The sequence below is a fragment of the Neofelis nebulosa genome, chromosome 11, assembly GCF_028018385.1.
Source record: "Neofelis nebulosa isolate mNeoNeb1 chromosome 11, mNeoNeb1.pri, whole genome shotgun sequence".
In the NCBI taxonomy this organism is placed as follows: Eukaryota; Metazoa; Chordata; class Mammalia; order Carnivora; family Felidae; genus Neofelis; species Neofelis nebulosa.
The window spans coordinates 5,940,268-5,967,842 of record NC_080792.1 but is presented as its reverse complement, the minus strand read 5'-3'; the positions used below and the strand labels follow the sequence as shown (position 1 = coordinate 5,967,842).

Sequence of the window (27,575 nt, the reverse complement as noted above, 5' to 3'; positions counted from 1 at the left end):
GAGTCAGACGCTTAACGGTGCCCCATTTTGCTACTTTTTTTTCAACCTTTAAGAGGGGGATGTGAAATACTAATTAAATGGAGAAGAGATTTATAATAAATTCAAATCCTGGTTCTTCTGTTCTTTCTCTAGTTAACAATTTGCCGACTGGGCCCTCTGTGCCATGAGCGCGACAGAGAGAAACAAGCAAAGAGAAGAAGAATGCGTAAGTAGACAGGATATCAAAACGAACTTGTTTCAGCAGAGTGGGAAGAAACTGAAACTCACTTTCCAAGTCGTATACATTAGAGACTTTTAAAGACTTTATTTATTTAACCTCCCTCCAGAGCTGGAATCTGACAGGACTCATTTTCATCATTGAAATAGACAAACTTCATAATAAGATAAAAATGCTATCATTTATTTCACCACCAAAACATCAATAAATTATTCACCATTACTTTAATTAAGGTAACAGGAACCAGTATCAGATTCTGTCATTTATAATGATATTCTGAAGTCGAGGAAAATCGATTCATGGGATTTTTTAAAAAGCTATCAAATTTGAGAAAAGCCCAAATTCCTAAGGGAAAAATAGAGAAAAATTAATGCAACAGTTTACGTGAATATTCATTCAGCTTTTGTCAAAGGCCTAACTTTATTAAACACCAAGAATGGCAGTTTATGGAGTCAGACCCATTAAAATATTTTTGGTGGAAAAAAATAATGCAACACAGAAAAGCTGGCATTTCCACAATGTGGACTGTTCTCCTTTAAAAAGTTCAGTGACATTGATCTACAGTTCTGTTTATAGCCACATTTCAATTGTCCGAGCAAATGCAAGTGAATGATAGAAAATCAAACATTACATAAGTCTGCCTGGCAATATGATACCTAGAAATTGCACGTATATAAAATCAGCCCCCCCCCAAACAGTATTCCCCAATCCGCACACCCATCTCGAATTAGGCAGGTGAAATGCACTTGGACAAAAGGAAGAGGATGAATGCAGGGTTTCACAGGTGTTGCATATAATCAGGATATGTCTCCTGGTGTTTGAAAGTTAATTCAAAAATACAAGAAATAAAAGGAAAATGGCTCTTTTCAAATTAACTAATATAGTGTGTAATTATGCTTTTGGAAAACATCTTACGGAATTAATAAAGCACTTGTGTAAGTAATCTTTAAATTCACTTTATCAAAAAATATAATTATTTATTACAATAACTGGATTTGAAACATCTTGAAACATCCCGAGAGTCTTGAAACATCTCATTCCTTACCTACAACGTGTCTCCCGATTGAAATTGGAAGGTTGATGTTCAGGTGACAGGGTCTGATATGCCAGTAAATGGAAGTGTTTAATATACTGATAAATTTCAGTAGTGGCTTTTAAGAAGCCTCCTCCAAGGGCCTCCCAGGTATGGTGGACCCCCACGATCTCAAGCTCCAGCATCCAGGGTTATTCCAAGGGCCAACAGGATGCCTCCAGGTCCTAGCCTTAGCATCGTCACTACCTTCTCTTCTGATTCGTCAGAACCATTTTTAAATATCTTTAGCATGACCACCGAAAAGACCTATTCTTCATTAGAAGTATCTTGCCCCTGGAGCTGCTGTGCCTCAAACGTACATAAGAAATCCATCTTTAGCAATTGACTTAGTGTGGTTGGACTTTTCATTGTTGCTAACCTCCTTTAGCAGATTTCTGGTGCAAAGATCTTTTCAGCAGTGAACCAACAGATCAGAAGCATCTGCAGATTTAGGAAGAGCTGCCTATGGACAGCTACAGGGCAAGTGGGTCACTTAATTTATTTTCCTTTGTTTTCTGTTAGAAATAAGTCTTGAGATAAATAAATAAATATGTGTATATATATATATATATATGTATATATATATATATATATATATATTATAATTTTGAGATTATTCATCCAAATAGTAAAGGGCCTATGAAGATTTCTAAAAAAGAAAAAGTAACATAAACATGGTTAGCAATCTGTGGATGCATTACATTTGAATTAAAGGGCATAAGAGTTGGCCTGAGATTAAATAAATCAGTCAAGTTAAATAATAAAGGCTACATTATGACATAAGCAGTATGTATAAAATATGTAGCAAAACAATAAAAATAACATTTCTTTATCATGTCCGGTATTTTTTTTCTATTCATCAGTTTATCAGATGCATGGAAGTGACTACGTATATTGACTTTTTTTCAATTTCGATTATTCAGAATTGCTATGATAATTCTTTAACGTTTCTATCATGAAGTTTTATTTTCTTTCCCATTTAATTGTTTTTGTAGCATATATAAAATTTAATTCCTAATAAGGATGTATGCAAGTAAGTCATCTATGGGTTTGTAAAGCCTGCTTGGGTCACAAAGTTTGAATTGTGATGGACTAGATTGCTTTACTATTCAAAGGACAGAATTCTATAGAATTCAGCAGTTTGGGCGATGTTGGTAAGCAGATTGATAGTAATTCTGATTTTTAAAGTTTATTTTCTAAGAATACACATTCAATATTAAAAAGTACCCATTCACTAAATCAAAGTTTATAGAGTGTGTATATAATTCAACAGCAAGTAAATATATCATATGGTTTTACTTTATTTATATTAAACACATCATGATTAGTAAGCTTTCAGGTAGTATTTGTGCATCTCAGTATGAGAGCAACTCAGAATGGTGTAATGTGGGGGCATAGAAGGATCTGTGATTTCAAAGCGTTTAAAAAGATTTTCCTATTCTAAAAGAAGAACATATTCCATAAAATTTTCGAGATCAAATTTTAGAGAAGTAAGCCTCAATTCTAAAAGACATCCTATATAGCCTAACAGGTAGAAAGAGTTGATATAAAGTGAGCACTTATGTTAAGTCAGGTGTTTTTTTGTTTTTTTTTTTTTATCACTCTAATAGAAGAAAACATTTTTCTTAACTCAAGTTAGGAAATTATTATACATTTTTATATATCTTTATATCAAAAGTTACAAGTAGCAAGCATATGACACAAAGAAATGGAAGTGTAACAGCAGTATTCAAGAATGCATGCTTTTTACAATGTGTCTAACAAAAAGGATATTTTTCCAACTCAAATATTCAGTACTGACATGCAGGATAGTTTCTCACACTGCCAATTCAGTCATATTGCTAAGTGCTTCATCAAAAAACATTTCTATTGAAGGGTACGAATGGTAAAATACCTGATTTCAAAAACGATTTCTGAAACTTAGTGTCTTCCTTCGATATAGAACAAAAAGGAAGTTGGGGGAATTTGGGAAAGAACAACAACAAAAAAATGAGATGTTTCTTATTGCAGTGTAGTTATTTTTGCTCAAGACTTTCGGCTGCGTTTAATCATAATCCAACAATAGATGGTTATAGTCCATAAAACCTCTAGCTGGTGTGTCCATGGTCCATATTTTCACTTCTTAACTGTAGCATGTTCAAAATCCCTCAGGAGCGCACTATTCTCAAGCAGTCTATCTAATGAAAACAACGTACATGTAACACAAAGTTCATCCACAATCGTATTTTTCACGTATCACACAACGTACAATCATATAACGAGGACATAAAACAACATGGAAACAAAGTGAAACCAACAGTAAAAATAAAAATCGGGATGGTCTTAATCAGGAACTAATTTCTTCTTCAAGTTTCCAGTAAATCTCAAAATGTGTTTAAAACCTAAGGAGCACTTGGTGGCCAGCAACCAAATTACGAAATGAACATATCATTGTGCAGCGGGGATGTCTTGCTGAAGGAATAACAAATGTCTGCAATTCTTAAGATTGGATAAAGGCAGTGGAAATGAATTTAGAAATATGTCCACTTTTCACAATTCACTATAGAATTTTCTTTTCACAGTCCCCATCTTTGTATAAATAGTTCTTCTCTGAAAATAAAACACAGTTAAAACATTTTCTCCCAATGAAAAATGCATACAAATACATCAATTTATCAAGGTAATATAGAGCATGGAAGTGCATTCACCTAATTCAAGAATAGTTGATAGGCTTGAAGTGTTTTGAAGAGTTTAGCTGTCAAGCAAATTTAATTGGAGACAGATTAGTCTAATACAGATATAGATTAGCGAGTGCTAAAAGTAAAGCTGCTATGATATTTGATCACAAAATAGATGTACACGTAGACCACTGGTATTAATGGAACATTTTACACTGTTAAGCATTCAAATTTTATATCATAAAATTTGACTTCATAGATTTTGACGTAACATGCTACATTTAATTTGGATGAGATAAGCTATGTATTCATGCAAAAATAAGAGTGCACAAATTGCATAAGTACCACCAAATACTTAGCGTAGGAGTCTGAGTAGAATATTGCCAAAGGAAATCAATCAGGAAATTACCAACTTTATATACTGACTTCGGTTATATTGAGACAATCCTCAAGTACTTTTATTATGAAAAACTTGCATTTCTTCTGCTCTTTTTAAAAAGAGTTGACTAAGTTTCGGATTTTAACTTTAAAACATGTAAAATTTCACTTCCTGATTTCACATCATTTTAATAACACTGTCGTACAATGCTTGATGGTAAGCAGGTGAACACTGTTTTGAAAGATATGTCTACGACAAATCATCATTCCATCAGCATTGAACCCATTATATTTCTGATTACGAAATATTACGAAACATGTATCTCAAGAAATTATGAATAAAGAGCGCATTCCTTAAAATATCAACAAGACAACTGCAACAAAACAAAACAAAACAAAACAAAACAGAATACAACAAGGTGGGAGAAGGAACCAAGGACATTCGCTTACCTTGAATTTTCTTTTTAGACCCTAGTTGTGTTGTATTCAGATTCATGTTTGCTTAGAGACCCAATGAGGCAGAACCTGGAATGTTATGGCTATTTCATTCAACAAAGTAATATTTGCACAAAAAATAAATATTCATACAAATACTTACTTAAAAGCATTCCTAAAAATTCTTAAAACTGTGGAAATAGGGTTTTTTTCCATCAGCATGCAAAAATACTAAATCAACTAAAAATATTTTAGGTTTTAAGATGCATTAATGAATTAAAAAAGTATGTACATTCATAAAACAAACTCAATGCTAGTAAACATGCAAAATAAAACATATATAATTTGGATTAGGGGACTTAAAATCGATTTTTTTTTCTAAATTAAATTTTCTTTCCTCAAAAGTTTTACTAATTTTATGGCTAATAATTCGATACAGATAATAGTATCTTTCTGTTAAAAGGAACATGAATTAAATGTTGCTACTATTTTTCTCTACATTTAAATAGAAATGTTTTGTAGTTTAGCATACCATACTATTATATGCAATTTGTAACGTAAGTATTATGTGATCTGTAGAAAAAAAGGATTTCGGTAATTTCATTGTCATACAAAAAATAGAATACATTATATTGCAAAATATGCTATTTTTGATTAAAATTATTCAACAAGATGGGTTAACCATCTTGGTAAGGCAGTTACTTCCAAATATCATTTTATATCTGAAAATATACTAAAAGTTGACGAAAGCGGTATTTATGACCATGTGGATGCAAATTAGCAAGTCGTATTTATGATAGAAATTAAAACCCTAATCTGTGTAGAAGTGAATGTCATGTACGCGTGGGAATAAATGAACTATCTTTGGTCTGTGTGTGCTCACACACAAACACATGTGTACATAAACAGGGTTCAGGAAGCCTATGGATGACACGGGAAAGGAAAAGGAGAGGAAAAAACTCGAGATCCTATGGTTTGAATCATTAACAAAAAGAGAAAGTGAAAAATGCAGATCGACTAGAACACAATATTCTTGGAGGCATTTTGGTCCTCAGGTTATAGTCGTCATCAAAAAATCTACTGATACTGACCGCTGCACGGCTTTGTCGTGTCGGGACAGCCTGTGACTCGTCGTGGGCACCTCCTCAATCTCGTCGATGTCACAGGCATCTGCGGCATCCTGCGAGTAGCTGTGTTTCATGACGAGGATATTTCTTCTGTTCATGGGCGGGATGAGGGGTTTGATGGGCTGTGGGGGCATCTCCGTCAAGACAGAAGCATCTCTTGTGCTGAGGTTACTGCGGCTGCCCTTCGTACTGGACACGTGGGACCCACAGTGGTGGTCGTGAACGCACTTGGAAGAGGATCTCCGCAGTTTGTGGTAGTTTTCAAAGTCCTCTGCCACATCTGTAAAGTCAGCTGTAGCTCCTGTCCCTCTGAGAGTGCATAACTCATAATGGGGAGGTTCAAACACCTCCTGGAAAACTGTCTGGTCAAAGTCCGATTTCCTTTGGACATATTTTTTACGAGGCTGTTTGATCTGCACAATGACAGAAATGATAATAAGGATGATCACAATGCAGGAAGTCACTCCAATGACAGTCCCACTGGTGTTGGTGAGCTGGTCCAGCAGGCTGGCTTTCCTCTTCTCTACAGGTTGAGGAGAGTGAAAACAACAAACAAAACAAGAAACAATCCACCGCGTATTAATATGGTAGTCAAGGCGCATAGGGAGAACTTTAATAAGACGTACGCTCAGCATGGGACACTTACAGGCTTCGAGTGACAAAAACAAATCTTTAGAAATAAACAAAACCTTTCGCTTTTCACAGGGGCCCTATCGTCCGGCCTTAGAGACAGCCCTCCCACTGCCCGGCACCCCTACTTGAAACATAAATATATGCGTGGAGAAGGTCTTACAAGACCTTCAGCATGACATTTGGGAACGGATTAGTAATGTTAAAAACGGTAAATCATTTTCCTTCTCATAGGTGTAAGGAAACATCCCAAACTCCACTAGTGGGAACGCAGACTTACCTATATGGTTTCGAATTTATTCCTGACATGGATAATTGAACTCAAAATAACAACAATATTCTGATATCAAAAGGTAATTCAATTTCATGACAGAACTTTCTGGAATGGTGGCATGATGTCTTCCATGGGCCTCTTCCCCAGTGAAACAACCATAACTGGTAAAAGTGATTTAAATAAATAAATATAATATATGTGCACATATATTTTTTTTTCTGGAAATTATCTGGAAATGTATCTGGAAATACTATATATATATATGTGTGTGTGTGTGTGTGTGTGTGTGTGTGTGTGTGTGTATAGTTTCTGGAAATTATCTTAATGGAAAGAGCAAATGGAAGTACATTTATTCAAGAAAAGTTACTAAATTTCATTAAGAACAGTGAGAGTCTGGCCTTTGAACCCATTTCTCCCAACCCCACCCCAATTCACCATGATGGACACTTAGGGAGGTTTCAGACAACAGCACAGAGTTTCCTCCTCCTAAGCCTTCCCTTCTACAGCTGCAGTGTCTCCCCAGGAGGAGCAAACCTCTAGCATTTCTCACCACCCCCCTGAATCCCTAGTGCAGGTACTCTATCCTAGGCAGGAGATGCTGAGTTATCAAGGGCTCCATTCCTCCTCTCAGCCCCCACTGGTAGGATAGAAGCTCTACAGCAGGGCAGCAGGCTGGGAATGCTTGTCTCTGAGCACACTTGCCCAAGCTCACTCGCAGAGTCTGTCCGTCTGCCTGGAGGGGCAAGCTGATAAGCCAGAGGTTACCACCCTCGGGCAGTACCCTATTCATAAAGTAGGGGTGTCACTCCAAGACAAGTAGGTCACGGCCCCTGCCTCCCTCCATCACTCAGAGCAGTAATGCAGACGTTTCGCCCACGAAGAGAGTTAAGTCAAGAACAGAGAGCACCAGAGCTTTCCCCAAAGAACGTTACATTGTTTGGAACAGTGTGGAGAAGTTCAAGCCCAGGGATCTCCAAAACAACAGACGTTTTCTGGTAAGCGATTAAGAGGAGATGATCAAGCTCTTCAGTAGCAACTAGCCAGACCTGAGAACAGGTAGCAGTTTAACGTAAAATGTCTGGAAAATAACTAGTAATTTAGAATAAATCATAAAGGCTGAACTCAAAGACTAACCCCACAACAGAATGGAATTGAATTGGGTCAGACCTTGGAACAATTTATACTCCTGGGAACTGTCCAAAACAACAGAGCAATCATTTGGCACTTGGTGGAGACTAACAGCTGGGTGTGATACCAACAAAGACACATAAACAGCACAGGCAAAGGATGGTCAGAGAGCGCCTCACTAAATCAGGACCATCTGAGACCACGGCATGGTCTCCGTGGAGGAACGTCAGGACAGACGTCACTGAAACAGGCCAGCCTGGTCTGTGCTCACAAACAAGTCAAGGAGAAAACAGAAGTAGCAATAGGCCCCGGGGAGGGAGGAATCAGTATCCAGAATTGCTACAGCACATTATTTAGCATGAAGTTTTCTTTTTTTTTCTTCTTTTCTTTTTTTTAATGTTTATTCATTTTTGAGAGACAGAGCATGAGCGTGAGCAGGGGAGAGGCAGAGAGAGAGGGAGACAGAATCCAAAGCAGCCTCCTGGCTCTGAGCGGCCAGCACACAGCCTGACACGGGGCTCGGACCCACTAACTGTGAGATCATGACCTGAGCCGAAGTCGGATGCTTAGCTGACTGAGCCACCCAGGCGCCCCTAACATGAAGTTTTCAACAAAATATCACAAGGCATGCAAAGAAACTGGAAAATGCAATTCATACAAGGGGGTTAAAAAGCCTTAGAGAGGGCCAAACAGCAGACTAGGAAGACAACGAGACAGTGATTGCAAAGCGGTTGTTATAAAATATGTTCAAGGAACTAAAGGAAACAATGGTTAAAGAGGGTAAAGGAAAATATGAGGAGAAACCCTCATTGTATGCAGAATAGCAATGATGAAACAGAAATTATGAGGGGCGCCTGGGTGGCTCAGTCGGTTGAGCGTCCGACTTCAGCTCAGGTCATGATCTTTGTGAGTTCGAGCCCTGCATTGGGCTCTGTGCTGACAGCTCAGAGCTCAGAGCCTGGAACCTGCTTCGGATTCTATGTCTACCTCTCTCTCTGCCCTCCCCTGCTCACTCTCTGTCTCTCCCTCTTTCAAAAATAAATAGACATTAAAAAACTTAAAAAAAAAAAAAAAGAAACAAATTCTAAAAAAGAAAAAAGTGAAAAATCTAGAGTTGAGCGGCATGGTCACAGAAATAAAAACTGCATTTGAGTGACTCAGCAGTACATTTCAGCTGGACTAGGAAAAGAACAGCAAATTTGCAGATAGGTGAAGGAACGTTATGCAATCTGAAGAAGACTAAGAAAAAAGGATCCAGGAAAGTGGGCAGAGCCTCAGAAAAATAAGACAAGCCATCAATGGCGCCAACATCATGGGATGGGAGTAAAGAAGGAGAGAAAGAAAGTGCAGGACAATAATCACACACATAAAGGGTGAGGACTTCCCAAATTTGATGAACAATCTAAAATCCAAAGATTTCAACAAATTCCAAGTAAGATAAATGAATTGAGACCCACACTCTGACATATGAGATTAAAGATGTTGAAACAGAAAATCTTGAAAGCAGCAAGGGGGAAATAACTCATTACACAGAAAGGACTCCCAATCAGATTAACAGGTGATTTATCATCAGAAATCTTGGAGGCCAGAAAGCAGAGGGTCGACAAATTTAAAACTCTGCAGGCAAAAAACAAAACAAAACAAAAACTGTTGATCGAAATCTAATATCCAGCGTGACGAACTTTCAAAAATGGAGATCAAATAGACATCTCCAGGTAAACAGAAATAAACATAATTTAATGCTGAAAGAATTTACGGCAGTAAAGGAAATATTAAAGGAAATTCTTGGGATCGAAACCAAGCAACTCCAGACAGTCATTCAAACCCACGTGAGAAAAGTAAGTACAAAGAGAATTAAAGTGGCAAATAAACATTGCCGATAAAGGCGATCATATACGTAACTACCAAGGACGGTATAGTTGAATATATATTCTGCATTCTTCCCTGAACTTTTTAAAAGAGTAATATCATATGCATAAAATTGTACTGTTGGGCCTTTAACTTATAATATATTTGGTATTAACAGTACAAGTGAGTTTAGTAGGAGCAAAACTGTCTTGGAATAAGGAAGTGTCATCAGATGGTAATGTGAATTCACAAAAAACAAAGGAAAGAATGAGAAGTGGTAAGGAGGAAAGGGTTATATAATGAATTATGTGAATACATACTTGCTCTAAAATTATATAAAGTAACAACAGTGATGTATTCTTTGATTTGTAATGTACATAAAAGTAATATGTACAATTGTAATAGGTAAGAAGGAAGAGAGAACAGACCTACATAAACAATGTCATTGGGATTAAATTAGTATAAACCTGCAATATATTTTGGGAAATTAGGCTATATGTTATAACCCCTAAAATAACCACTAAGAAAATAACTCCAAAAATACATTAAAAATCACTAAAGGAATTCAAATGCTACACTGGAATATATTCACTCGGTGCAGAAGACAGCAATAAAGAAGAAAAGAGGAATAAAAAAACATGGGACACAGAGGGGAAAAGAAAGTACAATGGCCGATGTAAATCCAACTATATATCAATACCAGCATTGAAATATGAAGGGATTAAACAATCCAATGAAAAGGCAAATGTTTTCAGAGTGGATCAAAAAAATGAGATGCAACTATATCCTGTCTATAGAAGGCATACTTTACATCCAAAGATATAGATGGACTAAAGGCCAATGGATGGAAAAAGATTGCAATACAAACCGTATTTATAAGAAATCTAGAGTGGATGTGCTAACATTAGACAAAATACTTTAAAGCAAAAAGTTATTAAAAATAAGAAGATCATTTGATAATGATTGATGAAAAGGTCAATCCATCAGGAAAGCACAATAATTTCAAACATGTACAGACCCAACAGCTAAACTCAAAAATACATAAAATGAAATCTTACAGAAGTGAAGAAAGAAGCAGTTCAACCATAATCATCAGAGGATTTTTTAAAAGTAGATAAAACATGGTAGGAAATAAAAACAGAAATGGAAGACGAACAGTACTATCAACCTACATCTATCGCACAGTTCACCTAACAATGGCAAAATGCATTCTTTTCCAGGGCACAGCGAATTACTTAGAACATACTGTAGGTTAGTACATGAAACTAACTCCAATAAATTACAGGCATACCTCATTTTATTGCACTTCATCTTGTCCTTCACAGACACGTGTTTTTTTTTAAAAATTGGAGGTCTGTGGCAACCCTGCATCGAGCAAGTCTATCAGCACAATTTTTCCAACAGCATTGGCTCACTTCGTGCCTCCATGTCACATTTTGATAGTGCTCGCAACATTCCAAAGTTTTTCATTATTATTACATTTATTATGGTAACCTGTTACCAGAGATTTGGACTCGCTGAAAGGATTGATGACGGCCAGCACTTTTTAGCAATAAAGCACTTTTAAAAAATTTTTTTAATGTTTACTTATTTTTGAAAGAGAGACAAAGCATGAGTGGGGACAGAGAGAGCGAGGGAGAGAGCGAGGGAGACACAGAATCTGAAGCAGGCTTCAGGCTCCGAGCTGCCAGCACAGAGCCTGACACAGGGCTCGAACCCACAACCCATGAGATCATGACCTGAGCTGAAGTTAGACGCTTAACTGACTGAGCCACCCAGGGGCCCCAAGAAATAAAGTATTTTTCTTAAATTAAGGTATGCACATTGTTTCTACAGACATATTGCTATCGCACACTTACTAGACTACAGAATAGTGCAAACAACTTTTATATGCACTAGGAAACCAAAATATTCGTTTGGCTCACTTTATTGCGGTGGTCTGGAACTGAACCCACAGTGTGTCTGAGGTGAGCCAGTAACAACAATCAAACCTGTAAAGGTGTGATCCCCTCTCAAAAAAGAATGAATCAGAAATCAAAATAGTGGTTCCACCACCTGGAGAAGAGAAACCTGAAAGCTCATAATGCATATCTGTTCACATTCTCTTCCGTCCACTCTCATGTGAAATAGTCCCTATGCATGTGGGAACCAATCCCGTTAGACAAATAAAGCTTAGGACTACCAGTCATTAACAGTGCCGATTTAAGATTCTACTGCACACATTACGTAATTTCCTATCTATCCATTCAGAAGTGGCTCCTTGAATAATCACCTACTCCTATCCTCAGAATAATTGAGAGGCTGGGCCTTTCTCACTACGTCAACCAGGGCTAGGGTGGCGATGCCTGTCTGCTTCTGTCCACAGAAGATGGTTTAATAGACAACACTGGACTTTGAACATGAAAGAGTTCATTGCCTGTTCCTTTTTCTTTGCCAATCAGGTAATATTGAATGTGAGTAAAAGAATATACCTGGCATTTTCAGGTAAAGCACACAACATTCGTAGCCAAGCCGAGGATTGCTATCCAAGTAAACAGACCTTTGTGTACAGGCTAGAGAAGGGAGCAGGGGCACTGGAAGGTATTTTCATGGGAAAGGAAGAAAAGCATTCGGGGAGCAAAATTGGAAGTCGAGCTAAGTGGCTGGGAGAACCTGAAAGCACAAATGTTCCTTGAACGCACTTGACCTCTAGAATGTGTGCTTACTATCCGATGAAGACATTGCAATAAGGGAGAGTTGCAGGCAGAGATGAAGGGCACCAGGTCTGATAGGAAAAACACACTGCACTAGACACACTAAACACACTGCACTGCACTAAACACACTGCACTGCATTTCCTCTCCATGGCTCTGCAAGCTCTCATAAGATGTCTTTAATAAGCATCCCAGTGTTAAGGATACTCTACTATGCATCAACGAATGAGGAAACCTCTGGTGAAAGCAAAGACTAGGGTTTACAAATGAAATACCAAACACACACGAAGCTTGAGACAGTTCATAGACAGTCCATTTTTAAGTCTGATACATCCAAGCACTGTAATAAACTTCTTCCCACTCTACAGGCAGAGGAATTTTGCAAATTTTAAGAACCGGTCTTTACCTTTACAATGATTTTCATCCCAAGGATACACACAGTTCTGGAGTCCATTGCAGACCAGTGTATTGTTAATACACATGTTGCTATGGCAGAAGAATGTATTGCCTTCACAGGGAGCTAAAAATAAGAAGAAGAAAAAAAAGCAAAGAAAAAAGTCATAACGGTGATTCAGTAGTAAATCACTCTGATTGCAAATCGAAAAACAAAAAGATGAGAATGATAATTTGCCATCAAATTGAGATAAACGATCCGACATTCCATTCTCAGGGGTTGCTATTGTGGTAATTATTTCCCATGTTGTGAACAGAGCTGGCCCTTCTCTAGATGTGCTTAGCTTACAAAACTAGCACAGGAGGGTTTCCATGATAACAATGAAGTACATTATCTATATGGCTGCGTTCTTTTTTTTGTTTTTGACTTGCTGCATTCATTTAACGAAAATTAAGTGCCCACTACATGCATAACATTATGCTTTACACTGGAATTCTGTATGTACAAATTTAGTTGTGTTATGCAAAAAGTCTTAATTTAATTAATTAATATTGAAATAATTTTGTAAAGCATATGTTTACAAAACACGAACGAAGAAAGCAGACATTAAGCAAATCTCTACTGCATTATTTCAACAAATGAACAAAACAAAAAATGTCATGGAAATTCAGAACAAGAGAAAATTAATCCTGAACAACATAAAAATATATATTATTCCCATCAACATGATTGATGAAATTAACCTACTTTCATGTATTTCACACATTCTAGTAACATTATGTTACAATGGTCCATGATCGCCAGATTACAATGTGCATTTAGGGTGCTGGGAGATAAAGGAAGGATGCCCAGAAGGTATACAATACAAAGATAGGAGAAATAGTACAAGTTTAATGTAGCAACGTATAATGTTAGACAGGACTTCCATATTAGGAAAATACATTCCTTTTTTTTATCAGAGTAATAGGATGTTTAGAAAAATCAGTCTCTAGGGGCACTTGGGTGGCTCAGTTGGTTGGGCGACCGACTTCGGCTCAGGTCATGATCTCGCGGTTTTTGAGTTCGAGCCCCGCGTGGGGCTCTGTGATGACCGCTCAGAGCCTGGAGCCTACTTCGGATTCTGTGTCTCCCCCTCTCTCTACCCCTCCCCTGCTCAGGCTCTGTGTCTCTCTGTCTCTCAATAATAAATAAACGTTAAAAATTAAAAAAAAAAGAAAAATCAGTCTCTAGAGTAATACTGAATTAGGGATTATAGTTCACAGACCGTGCTTTTAACTTCACAATGATCCCACATATCTTATAAAATGTAATTTCTGTGTTTCGTGCTTTTTTTGTTCAGTAATTGTTCTAAGATCCTTTTAAGGATGACTATCCTAGAAAAGCATATTAGATACAAAACACATAATTTACAGTGGTTAGAAAATCGGTCAATAAAGATTTACTAATGATCAGTATTGTCTAAATACCACAGTCATGTTGTAATGATTTTCACACCTTCAAGACTATATATCAACAGGTATTTTAGAAAGTTACCCTTTTTAGGTACATTTGCTATATTAACCACAAGTGTCACACAAATAATTTGCATAAGGCAACTTGGTGTATTTTAACACTCTTAGAGAAATCCTAACCCAAAAAACAATACAAAACAAAACAAAATGAAACCAACCAAACAAACAAAACACACTCAAGTCTTGAAAATCAGAAACATGGTAAAGATGTAGCTAACTCAAGCAAAGGGATTCCTTCTGGCTCTCCGCACCCTTCCCCCTATCCCGCTTCCAGAAGACTAGTTCCTTCTTTCCTCGGCTAGAGTTTGACTTTATGGTCTTAAAGTCTGGCAAAAGATTAAAAAAAAAATGCAATAGTCATTTTCGGGGAAAAAACACATTAAAAGGTAGAAAATATGCAGTAGTCATTTTGAAAAGGAAGTATCATGCTTAACGTGGGCTAGTGCCTTGTTAAACATCATATAAGCCTGTTATAATATAAACTTTAATGATCTGATACATTATCGCAAAAATCTGCTCTTTAGTATGGAGCTAAATTTAAATTTCTGTAGTCAACCGTAATGGCTCTTGCAGAACAGATACGGTCTGTTAAGCAGATAATGAATGTTGTCAAACTGTGCACACAGAACGAAAAGGAGTTTTCGGCGAGTGGAGTGGTTGCAAAATGTTTTAGTAAAAAAACATGAGAAATACACACGTCCTAAGAGACTGTGGTGGTACTGAAAACAGAGTTATCAGGGCACCTGGGTGGCTCAGTCGGTTAAGCATCCAGCTCTTGATTTTGGCTCAGGTCATGATCTCACAGTTCTTCGTGAGTTGGGAGCCCTCATGTCAGGCTCCGAGCTGACAGTGCAGATTCTCTCTCCCTCTCTCTCTGCCCCTCCCCTACTCTCAAAGTAAATAAATAAACTTAAAAAATGAAAATACACTTATCCGCCGAGTGAAGAAAACCTTTAAGAGAGCATAAATACTTACTTCCCTTCCAGGATGAGTTGGAAAAATTACTACAGTTACTATTAAGTAGGATGCATTAGATTTTACAATTTTAAGTATGTGAATAAAAATGACTCTGCGTTCTGTAATTGAACAAAGTACAATAGAATACTCGTAAGAACACCAAACTGTGAATTCCAAATGCTCCAAATGCAGTTGTGTTTGTAGTTCTGCTGCTTCTTGGTTGTGAACATCTCTTATAAACTACAAATCCAGGGGCGCCTGGGTGGCTCAGTCGGTTAAGCGACCGACTTCGGCTCAGGTCATGATCTCATGGTTCCTGAGCTCGAGCCCCGCATCGGGCTCTGTGCTGACCTCTCGGAGCCTGGAGTCTGCTTCGGATTCTGTGTCTCCCTCTCTCTCTGCCCCTCCCCCGCTCATGCTCTGTCTCTCTCTGTCTCAAGAATAAATAAACACTAAATAAAAAGTTAAAAAAAAAACCCAAAAAACTACAAATCCATGTGCCTGTATCAGTTATGATTAAATACTGGCGATTTCACTGGTAACGGGATAGGTAATCCAGGATGGCCAATAAATCACATTCCTGACACACTTCTTTTCATCCAATGATCAGGCAAATGTGCCAGTTAACTGGGATCGTCTTGCTTTTTAAATTTTCTATTATTGCAGGTACTAGACTATCTTTTCTCTTACTTTTGCCAGTATTTACAGAATTGCTATGCAAACAAGAAAGATAAAAAAAGCAAATCTTGCAGCGGCTACGAAACAAATGTGTAACAACTTACAGTCCTTGAACAAAAATAAATGTTGTTTCATAGACAACACCAAAAATACAACACAGTGGCCTCTGAGTGTTCTCGTTATCGTACGTCTGAATATTTCACTCCTGTAAATGCAGATCTGTGGGGTGCCTGGGTGGCTCAGTCGGTTAAGTGTCTGACTCTTGATTTCAGCTCAGGTCACGATCTTACAGTTTGTGAGTTCGAGCCCGAAGTTGGGCTCCACGCTGCCAGCGCAGAGCCTGCTTGGGATTCTCTCTCTCCCTCTCGGGGCCTCCCCCTTTCTCAAAATAAATAAACAAACTTAAAAAAAAATAAATGCAGGTATGCAATGGTTCACCAAAGATTCTTATTTCTATCTCCTGTTGAAAAGATAAAATGGCAACTTCCTGCCTCCCAAAGCAAGCTATGTTCTTGTGTTTTCAAGGATGTCTGGACACACTCTGGATACCGACCTTATTTCCCATGACCCTCAGCACACTCCCGTTATCTGTGGCTCAGTGGCCAAACACGGTTCCTTCTCTCTCTCTCTCTCTCTCTCTCTCTCTCTCTCTCTCTGCCCTGGAATATCCTTTCTCCATTCTGTTATCCAAATCATATCTGCACTGTATTATCTGTACAGTTTTGAAATACTATTCCAAGCTACTGAGAAAATTATCTTTTTCTTAAATCCTATTATACTTACAATTTTAAACAGAGCTTGGCGGTTAGCATATGCTTATCATCTTTCCCACATGTTCTTTGAGACGAAGGGCAATGCCTTCAAAAATTTTTCATTTTTAAGCTTTCATACGGTTTAAGATTCCTAGGCTTATGGTAAATATTCAACAGAGAGGTTTAATTGATTAATATTACCGAGCAAAAGGTTAAGTCCAGCCAGGGTGCTAGCTGAGTATCCCAGGAAGCGGAAGACTCCAACAGGTGTGTTGAGTGGTGGAGAGCTAACCTCCATGCCATGAATGGTCTTCAAGGGCAGTCCGATTTGCGATATTCTCAGAGACTACAGCTCAGCGTCCTTTCCTTGGCTCGCTCACCATTGCTGACCCAGACACATCCTCCCAGTTGGCGGAGGACTGGTTCTGCTTAGAACTTCAGTATACGTTGCCAAAAGCTCTTGCCTCTTAAATACCAGCTTCCTTATTTCCTAAAATTATCTGGAAGAAGCTCAAGTGAAGGGTGGGATTCACGCACAAAAACGCGGCAGCTGAGGAAACAATCCTTACGGTTCGGAGTACCTACGCGCCCAGTTCCCATGATCAAAAGAGTCCACTTGTTTCTGGAAGGAGGTTTTCTGTTGTCAGTGGAAGAGCAAATACAGCTTCGCGTTGGCTTTTAGAAAAGACACAGGAGGAACTATTTTCGTGGCTTTTTGTCTCTGAACTGCTTTTAAAGTGTACTTAGATACGATGACCGCGGCTCTTTCAATCTCGCTTCAGTGGAAGGGTTTATGGAACCTCATCATTTCATTACCCAGATGCAATGCTAAGTATTTCATTTTAAGAAAAGAAAAAAGACAGAAACTGAGAGTAGTGGAATATTCTAGTCGGCCAACAGAATGTCATGTGTGCAAGCACAGCGTTGCTCCTGACTTCAATCATTCAGGTAACACAGAATGGATAGTCTGACACTGAAAAATGGGTCTTGCCTCACTGTTCCCTCCTCCCTCCTGCACCAATACAGACGCTTTCGGGCAACCAGTCTTTTTTTGTTGGTTGGTTTGTTTGCCTATGTAGGAGACTGCACGTTAGGATGAAGCTTCGCCTGTGTTCTGCAGACACTTCACCACGGGATGGAAGGATCCCGACAATGCTACTGTGGGCAGAGCTGGGTCTCGGCTGCAAGGAGTGATAATCCCTGAGGATAGGCCCAGTTGTCACATCTGTAAAACGGGGATAAGGATAACACTTACCTAAGCGATTTAAGTACGCACAGAACTTCGGATAGTGCCAGCCTATGGACACAAGCGTTAGAACTGTGCGTGGAGCTGCTCCGGGAGGGGAGCATCGCACAGGAGCCATGGATTCACAATGTCTGAGACTGAAACCCAAGTCCATCACTTCCAGGTTGTGTGACCTTGAGTGAACGTGCCTCAAAATCCCCGAGTTTCAGTAACATCTATACAGGGGGCGAATCTTAACTAACACACACAGCTGTGAAAATTAAATGTGATCGAGCTTTAAAACCCGTAACCACTGTCGTCCGAGGCACAGTAAGCACACATTAGCTCTTCTTGAATTACGGTAATAATTAGCCAAAATTAAATCAACCAATAAAACATACGATGTTAAGGAGACACAGAATAGACAAGTTCAGTGACCTAATATTACACATTTCCTAATTTGTGAAGTGAGGACGGTCATTCACAGAGAGCTCGTCAACACCAAATGAGAATGCAGGCTGGAAAGAATGGAGCAGAGGTTTCACACATAAAAGCGTGCAATCAATACAGTCTAAAAAGAGGAGTTCTACACAGAGGTGTTTACCTTCTTGTGTAACAAAAAAGCATAGCTGTTCTTTAGCTAATACAACGTTGTAAGAGAAATAATATAATGAAATGGGTTGTAGCTCATAGCTGTATAAGCTATTACATGCAGGGGTGAGATTTAAAATATGTAACAATCAGTTCTTCATGGGACCCGATCAGGCAGATCCAATGGACACTGACCGCCACAGCTGGGTGCACAGCCTCAGCAACAGCCCAGTTCATTCCCACTCGTAAGAGACTGGGGAATAAAGTAATGCATCATGAAACATCACTTCCTCAAAAACGACTGGGGACATTTATCTTCGTAAATTTCCCTACCATATCGTTCTCCAGGCTGTTATCTTCTACAACCTCCATCATTCATTTACAAACATCCCGTCCCGAGTGCTCAGCGGACAACCCCCGTCTATAAGTAAAAAGTGGTTTCAAGTTGCTTCTAATATTACGTGAAGTAACGTAAGGGTAGGTAATGCAAATAATGAACCTCACAACCTCTAGAAATGAAGGCGTTTATCTCTCTCTCTCTCTCTCTCTCTCTCTCTCTCTCTCTCTCTCAAGCAATCATAGGAATTCCATAATGTATTTAAATGTAAAAAGAGTCACTGATACACCACAAATCTGAAGCTCCAAGCTCTTTGACTCTATGTGACTCTAGTATTTACCTATAAAAAGGAAAAACAAAAAGTAAGTCTATATAAAGTCTCCACTTTTTATAGGCAACTACGCAAGAAAGACAACTTTTTTTTTCTTTTTCAGTTTATTTATTTATTTTGAGAGTGCAAGCGCAGGAAAGGAAGGAAGAGAGGGAGAGAGAGAGAATCCCAAGCAGGTCTTGCATTCTCAGTGCAGGGCCCAATGTGGGGCTTGAACTCATGAAACCGTGAGATCATGACCTGAGTGGAAATGCAGAGTCAGACGCTCAACCAACTGAGCCACCCAGGCCCCCCAATTTTTTTTTTTTATGTTTGTAAGACACTTTTCTAAGATATGTTCAGGACATTCCTGAAACTGAGCCTTGCTAAGTTATTTAAAGATCTTGGGAAGTATATCCCTTTGCTATACCCATGCCCAGTGTAAAATATCACTCAAGTTTTTAACTCTAAAAAAGAAACAGAAGATGGATTGTTTGCTCGCTAACTTCAATAAAAGGCAGATTTTAACAAGTGTTTGTACTACTTTCCAGGAAGAAGGTTTAGATGTGTGTTATGATATTCCTTGATTCGCAGGAAAACAAGACCATGAAGATAATATGCATTTTCTAATTCCAAATTGTAAAGAGAGCTATTCAGACGCCATCTTGGAAGGCAAGAAAAGCGAGTGTGCAGAACAGATCGTGGTGTTTTGGTCCCACTATAAAATCAAGGCGTATTCTTTTGAAGTCTCTAGTGATCTTATAAACTGAGGTTTGGACATAAGTGACAAGAGTGTCCTGCAACTGAGTGACACGATTTTCAGGACAGAGAAACACGACGCACAGATGCAGGTTTCGAGAATATCTACGGGTACCTTAAATCCAGACTTAAAATTTCAATTTAAAATACCGTAAGTGAACATTTATCCAAACATCTCATGATAAATTCTTTGGAAACACAAATTTTAATGCAACAATTTGCTCTAGCGGGAAGAAATGTATTGTGGATTAGTAAGTAAGATGAACTATGGTGCACTTCCTTCCATACACCGGCTGTTGGTGGACGCTTGTTCACAGAGCTCTTGTGCCACGAAGCCCGTTTAACTTTGTTTAATCCAGATGACTCCAATGTCATTAGTTTACACTCGATACACAAACCAGAACAAAAGAAAAAGCGAAATCTTGAGAAGTCTCGCCCCAGTGTTCAAAAATTATGGTGACAGATTTCTTATTTCTGAAGGGAACAGAGAATAAGATGAGAAATTACTAAGGTATAAAGTTGGGTGAGAAATGAGGACACAGATCACTGTAAATTATAAAGCCTCACGCACAAAGAGACATGTGGAAAATTTTACTGGAAATAAGCCAAAATGGTGACAATGACTATTTGTAGGATATTCACAAGTTACATTTAGCTTTTATTATAAATAATATGTAGATATATAAATGTACATATACAAATATATATTTAGCTTTTATTGTAAATAATATGTAGAAATATATATGTACACACACATATATATATAGTAATTGGTAAAAATCTTTTAACTTTTCATGAAAAAAATAAAATAGTATTCTTAAAAATCTATTTTGTCTTTCATATTTTAACTAGTAACATAGTAGTTTTCACATAACATCTATAACTTACTATATATTTAAAGCTAATGACTGAACTTAGTATTTCACTGAATTCACTCCCTTCTTTTGGGTTGTTTTGAAATCCTCACATGTTCCCATTCTCACCACTAGGTGGCGAGCATGCACCAGATTTCCTGAAATAGCATTTGACTCCATTCTGATGTTGAAAATCCTACATGCGTCTGAGACATTTATACCTATATGTTGCTGATCTGTAAGAAATAAAAACTTCAGTAGAGACCACAAAAATAATTTTGAACATATCTGAATTAGGTAAGGGATGACGAGAGAAAGAAGAGCAGTCACAGCACTAAGTGTAAAGAAAACTGCATTTAAAATTTTAATAAAGAATCATAAAACATATCGGCTGTAATGTTAAAAGTCTATTCACGAACGTGTGATCATTTTTCAGTATTGTGCCACATGTTTATAAATTTTGTTCCCTTTTTGTAATTAATTTTTTTAGCTTATAATAACTTTTGTTAATGCCAAAATCACTAAAATTCCTTCTCACTTATTAGTGTTACGTCTCCCTAACTGCTTTCCTTTTTATTATTATTTATTATTATTTATTATCATTATTATTTTCTTTTTTTTCATCTGTCTTTAAATTCCAGTACAGTTAGCATCCAGTGTTATATTAGCTTCAGGTGTACAATATAGTGATTCAACAATGCTGTACATTACTCAGTGCTCATCATGATAAGTGTCTTTTTAATCCCCTTTCCCGATTTCACCCCATCCCCACCTATTTCAAATCTCCCCTCTGGTAAGCATCAGTTTGCTGTCTGCAGTTAAGAATCTGTTTCTTGATTTGTCTCTTCTTTTCTTTATTCATTCGTTTTGGTTTTAAATTCCACACATGAGTGAAAACACACGGTATTTGTCTTTCTCCGATTTGCCCATTTCACTTAGCATAATACTCTCTAGATCCAACCATGTCATTGCAAATAGAAAGATTTAATTCTTTTTTTATGGCTGAGTAATATGCCATTGTATATATACATACCACCATCCATTCATCTGTCGATGGACCCTTGGGCTGCGTCCATATCTTGGCTATTGTAAATAATGCTGCAATATGCATAGAGGTACACATATCTTTTCAAATTAGTGTTTTGTCTGATTGTATTCTTTTTCAATTCAGAAATCCACTAAATGCTACCCTCAGGAAATATTGAAACAGAATGGAAAATAAAACCTGGCAGATGTCTCTCTGAAACACTGATATTTCACATCCTTGTGCTTTGTGGCTAATGAAACGATCAATGGCAGGTGAATTCAAAGCCAAAGAACATGCTACTCCATCAAGAAAATTTGGAAATGGAAGTGATGCTTGATCCTACTTTTCTTTTAATAATATCAGCTAAATAACAGCTCAAATGCTCCCTCGTGTCTCCCAGCACCTGACCCAAATCTCATTCTCTCCATCCACATTCTCTGGCTTCTTGCCTCTCTCAGATTCTTCGGATTCGTTTAATGTGAAGTTTGTCAAAAGTTCACCGCCTCTGTGGGTACTGCCACACACATGCACACACACACGCTCACACGCCCACATCACCGAGTCTTCTACCTCTGCTCACTTTTCTTTCCCATCCCTTCTCCAATCTGAAGTTGGGATGGAAATGGTTGCAGGAATGTGTCGAGCAGCAGCAGGATGAGGAGACAGCTTAGAGTACACTGACACGTCCTTGCTTCATTTGTAGAATTCAACTTTTATCAGCCTTGAAGACATTGATTTATCAAAACTTCCTGATAGTCTGGATGCTCTAGAGCCTACCACTTTGCCTGAGAGATGGAAATAAAGCTTATGTTTATCATAAATATGGAAATGTGATACATATCTGCATTAAATATTTAAGCAATGAATTTATGCTAAAGAGCAAAATCTAGTGCACTTGGAAACGCAATTACTTTTATTCACTAATAATTTTAATTGATCTAGATGACAGAGACGATTTCCCTCTGCCTCTCAGAACCCTGCAGTCAGGTCTCCAGGGTAATCATGAGAGGCCCCCCTTCTCTTCTCTATCCCAGGGGATCCTGGGAAGCCTGCAAAGCCTCTGACACTCTCTTTTCTCCTGGGCTTACCCTTCCAGCTCTGACTCCCATCTGAAGTCCAGATTTATACCATACCAGCAAATCCCGACATAATTTCTTCTTGGGGTTCTTAAGTACCATCTTAAGTGAAACATGGCTAGATGATACAGAAACAATTGTGACCTTACTCCTCTTTAACTACCCTTCCCCACATCATTCTTCCACTCACACACTTTCCTGATATTAATAAGGGCCATGAGTTATTAACATTAAGGCTGCTAAGGCTGAAGGGTTAGGGTCTTTCTTGAGTCTTTTCTCTTTCAACAGCCACGTCCAAAGAGCCTTTAGTTGTGTCAGCCTTATCTATCTATCTATCTATCTATCTATACATCTATTTATCTATTATCTATCTATCCATTATCTATCTATCTATCTCTTATCTATCCATATATTATCTATCTATCTATCTATCTATTATCTATCGATCTATTATCTATTATCTATCTATCATCGATCTATCTCTTATCTCTCTACCCATCTACTATCTAGCTAGCTAGCTAGCTAGCTATCATCTATTATCTATCCATCTATTATCTATCATCTATCTATCTATCTATTATCTATCGATCTATTATCTATTATCTATCTATCATCGATCTATCTATCTCTTATCTCTCTACCCATCTACTATCTAGCTAGCTAGCTAGCTAGCTAGCTATCATCTATTATCTATCCATCTATTATCTATCATCTATCTATCTATCTATCTATTATCTATCGATCTATTATCTATTATCTATCTATCATCGATCTATCTATCTCTTATCTCTCTACCCATCTACTATCTAGCTAGCTAGCTAGCTAGCTAGCTATCATCTATTATCTATCCATCTATTATCTATCATCTATCTATCTATCTATCTATCTATTATCTATCGATCTATTATCTATTATCTATCTATCATCGATCTATCTATCTCTTATCTCTCTACCCATCTACTATCTAGCTAGCTAGCTAGCTAGCTATCATCTATTATCTATCCATCTATTATCTATCATCTATCTATCTATCTATCTATCTATTATCTATCGATCTATTATCTATTATCTATCTATCATCGATCTATCTATCTCTTATCTCTCTACCCATCTACTATCTAGCTAGCTAGCTAGCTAGCTATCATCTATTATCTATCCATCTATTATCTATCATCTATTATCTATCATCTATTATCTATCCATCTATTATCTATCATCTATCTATCTATCTATCTACCATCTATTTATCTGCCGAGTTCTTGTTGCCATCTCCATTGGTACAAGTGGCTCATGGCCATTTTTCAACACCTGGTTTTCTATATCAGATCCATGGACAGAGCAGCCAAAGGAAATTTGGTCATTTAAAAGTATAAATCAAACCATTGCTCACCCCTGTTTAAAACACTCCAAAACCTTTCTTTAACAGAGTGAATGCCAAACTCAATATCCCTTGTGCTCATCCAACATCTCAACTCAGCTACCTCTTGAACTCCAGTGTCACCCACCATAACCATGGCGCAATGAGATCCACACCCTTCTCCATCATGTTCGTCTAATTTGTTGTTTTTCCAAATACTTATTAGGACTTTAATTTATCTTCTTAAATTCACTTCTCTGTACATCATTTGTCTCCTCTTATAAAAATGTAAGGCAAAGGAGTTGTCTTGCTCACTGCTGTATAACTTGGGCTTTGAATAACAAACACATGCCATTTTGGAGGTGCTTAATAAATACCTACCAACTCACAGATATCAGAACAAAACTTTTTCAACAGTAAGATAGACATGGAGTGCCATCTTGCCATTCTATTCTGACAACGATTTTATTTTATTTTTTGAGGTTTTAAGAAGTTTCTATTTTTTCATTTCATTTTTTTATTTTTTAATGCAATTTAGTGTCACTTTGATTTCCATACGACACCCAGTGCTCATCCCCACAAGTGCCCTCCTCAATGCACATCACCCACTTTCTCCTCTCCCCCACCCACCATCAACCCTCAGTTTGTTCTCAGTACTTAAGAGTCTTTTATGGTTTGCCTCCCTTTCTCTCTGTAACATTTTTTTTCCCACTTCCCTTCCCCCCCGGTCTTCTGTTAAGTTTCTCAGGATCCACATATGAGTGAAAACATATGGTATCTGTCTTTCTCCGCCTGACTTATTTCACTTAGCATAATACCCTCCAGTTCCATCCACATTGCTGCAAATGGCCAGATTTCAATTTCTAAGAAATAACTAAACTTTTTTAATGAATTTAATGGAAGAAAATAGCTAACATGTCAGAGATATCAATTATGAGTAAGCATCTGAGTAGGAATTCAAAGCCTTCAAAAACTGGATTGAAAAGTGTCTAGCTTGTTACGTTTGAATCAAGATATTCTAATTCCAGAAAAATATAATGTAAAAAAATAAATATATTTGGCCATCCGAATTGTCCCCAAAACAAATGTTTTGTTTTTCCCCAAATAAATGGAAAAATTTCCCCTGCCACCATATTTTAAACTTAAAATGGCCTTCAGGCTATGCAATTAGAGAAAATGACATTTTATTTGAAAAATGCTGACCAGATTTCAGGCCAGAAATAGATTTGTGCCTCTTCTCTTCATCTCCTTTATCATCTTCATATATTTTTTTGAAAGATCAATATCTGCCTCCAAAACTCTATGTTCCAATGTGACTTAGTTATCTGTCAAAAGATCTCGAATTATTAAGATGAATTTTAATCTCTTCTTTAAATACAAGAAAATCTATTCACCAATTTCAATTTAATCCCACTCACATTTATTAGATTCCCCCAATCTTTCTGCTAGAATTGCATATTGCTACTGTCCCAAAAAGACAGCATATTAAAAAAAAGAAAAAGCATCTTCATGAGAAAATTATATTCCATAGATAGAGATCATTTCTTTCCTCACATAGGACATCGTGATCTTGTCCATTCTATTTGATCCCAAGAATGAACATATATTTGTATACTATAATTATGTCTGCCTTGGGTCAGCTACATGATGATTTATTCATCGTCCCTAATTAGATAGGTCTACAATTACCATAAGAGGGATATTGCATTTCCTTGGGGTCTGTAGTCTGATTATTACCAGTACTCAGACATGGATCTCAGGGTTTGTTTTCATGACTGGTGTACATGTCTATAACAGTTAGCTGGTTGAGACATGCTGTTCCGTTAAAGTTACTAGATTTGGTTTCATTGTTGTAAGTGCCAAGTCCCCAAAGTGGGAACTGAGGCAAATAAAGATTAGGGTGGAGAAAATGAATGGAACATCATAGCCTCAACTTTGTGATCCTCCTAGTTCAAAGGCTAACAAGTCAGAATAATCATTTTCTGTCTCCATACAACAAATACACGCAATCTACTTTCAGTGATAGACATAAACTACAACAGCTGTAAACTGAGAATCAAAGAGATCAATACATGTTATCCCCAAGGATCCTGCCAAAAACTACGAGGAATTTGCTGCCTTTATTCTTGTCCACAACATCTGGCAGACTGACAACCTCACCAAGACAACACTGATCAAAACATTTTGATGGGGGGTGCCTGGGTGGCTCAGTTGGCTAAGCATCCGACTCTTGATTTCAGCTCAGGTCACAATCTCGCGGTCATGAGATGAAGCCCCACCTCGGGCTGTGTTGGGTGTGGAGCCTGCTTGGGATTCTTATTCTCCCTCTGCACTGCCTCCTCTCTCTCTCAAAAAAATAAATAAAAAGTTCGTTGAAAATTCTGCAAAATCTTCTAAGTAATTCAACACATACACATGGAAATCAACATTATTTAAAGGAAGACAAATACTTTAGTCTAAAAAAATCATTCAAGAAAATTGATTTTAAATTTTAATTATTCCATCAGCCTATAAATCTATATACATACTTTAAAAAAAGGATTTTGAGCCAAGTATTACTTCCAATATTAAAATATTTCTCATCGTTATCCTCTTTATGGTACAAATGGACTCAATCACATGCTTAAGAGGAAGGAAGGGTAGGTCCCTGGCAGACTATACAATTTTATATTATTATCCCTTGCTCAAAATTCTCATTATATTGAAAGTAAGAAACTCCTGACTATAAAGGTTTCAGTATGTTGGTATCCCATTAATAGACACAATGGTTATCACCAACCATTTACCATTAGCTCTGTTTTGAACATATATATTTAAAACTCACAGCTACTCTATAACCTCTCCTTCATTTTCTGGAAAAGAAACTGAGGCTTAAAGTCAGGGTGTTATAGATAAGAAAGGAGAGGAATTAACTGACTGTCACCAAATGGGTACTCTTTCATATATTTTCAGACTATTTTGATTTTTTTATCAATTAAAACACTTTAAAAATTCTTTTAATGTTTATTTTGAGAGAGAGAGAGAGAGAGAGAGAGAGAGAGAGCAAGGGAGGGACAGAAAGACAGGGAGACACAGATCCGAAGCAGGCTCCAGGCCCTAAGCCATCAGCACGGAGCCCGATGCAGGGCTCAAACCCATGGATTGAGAGATCATGACCTGAGCTGAAGTCGGGAGCTTAACCAACTGAGCCACCCAGGTGCCCAAAACACTTTTTTGGAAATGATCTGTAATTTTGTTTTGAAAAATGCTTAACATTAATTTTAGAATTCAAAACACATACATGCATAC

At 37.6% G+C, this 27,575-nt stretch overlaps 1 protein-coding gene across 9 annotated transcripts in view; it reads right to left on the bottom strand.

The window, feature by feature from the left end:
- Positions 1–27,575, bottom strand: part of NETO1 (neuropilin and tolloid like 1) — a 130,061-nt gene that overhangs the window by 14,380 nt on the left and 88,106 nt on the right. For 3 of the 9 annotated variants that reach the window (XR_009250820.1, XM_058691820.1, XM_058691821.1), the window contains exons 8-10: positions 12,866–12,979; positions 5,851–6,409; positions 4,775–4,849 (exon numbers count right to left, since the gene is read on the bottom strand). Coding sequence is in view for 7 of the 9 variants with exons in the window: in XM_058691820.1 (XP_058547803.1) it covers positions 4,789–4,849; positions 5,851–6,409; positions 12,866–12,979 (734 nt within the window). In the remaining 2 variants the exon portion in view is untranslated. Of the gene's footprint in view, positions 1–2,570; positions 4,024–4,774; positions 4,850–5,850; positions 6,410–12,865; positions 12,980–19,360; positions 20,448–27,575 lie in introns of those variants that run through there. The other 6 variants (XR_009250819.1, XM_058691817.1, XM_058691818.1 and 3 more) reach the window with 6 other exon arrangements.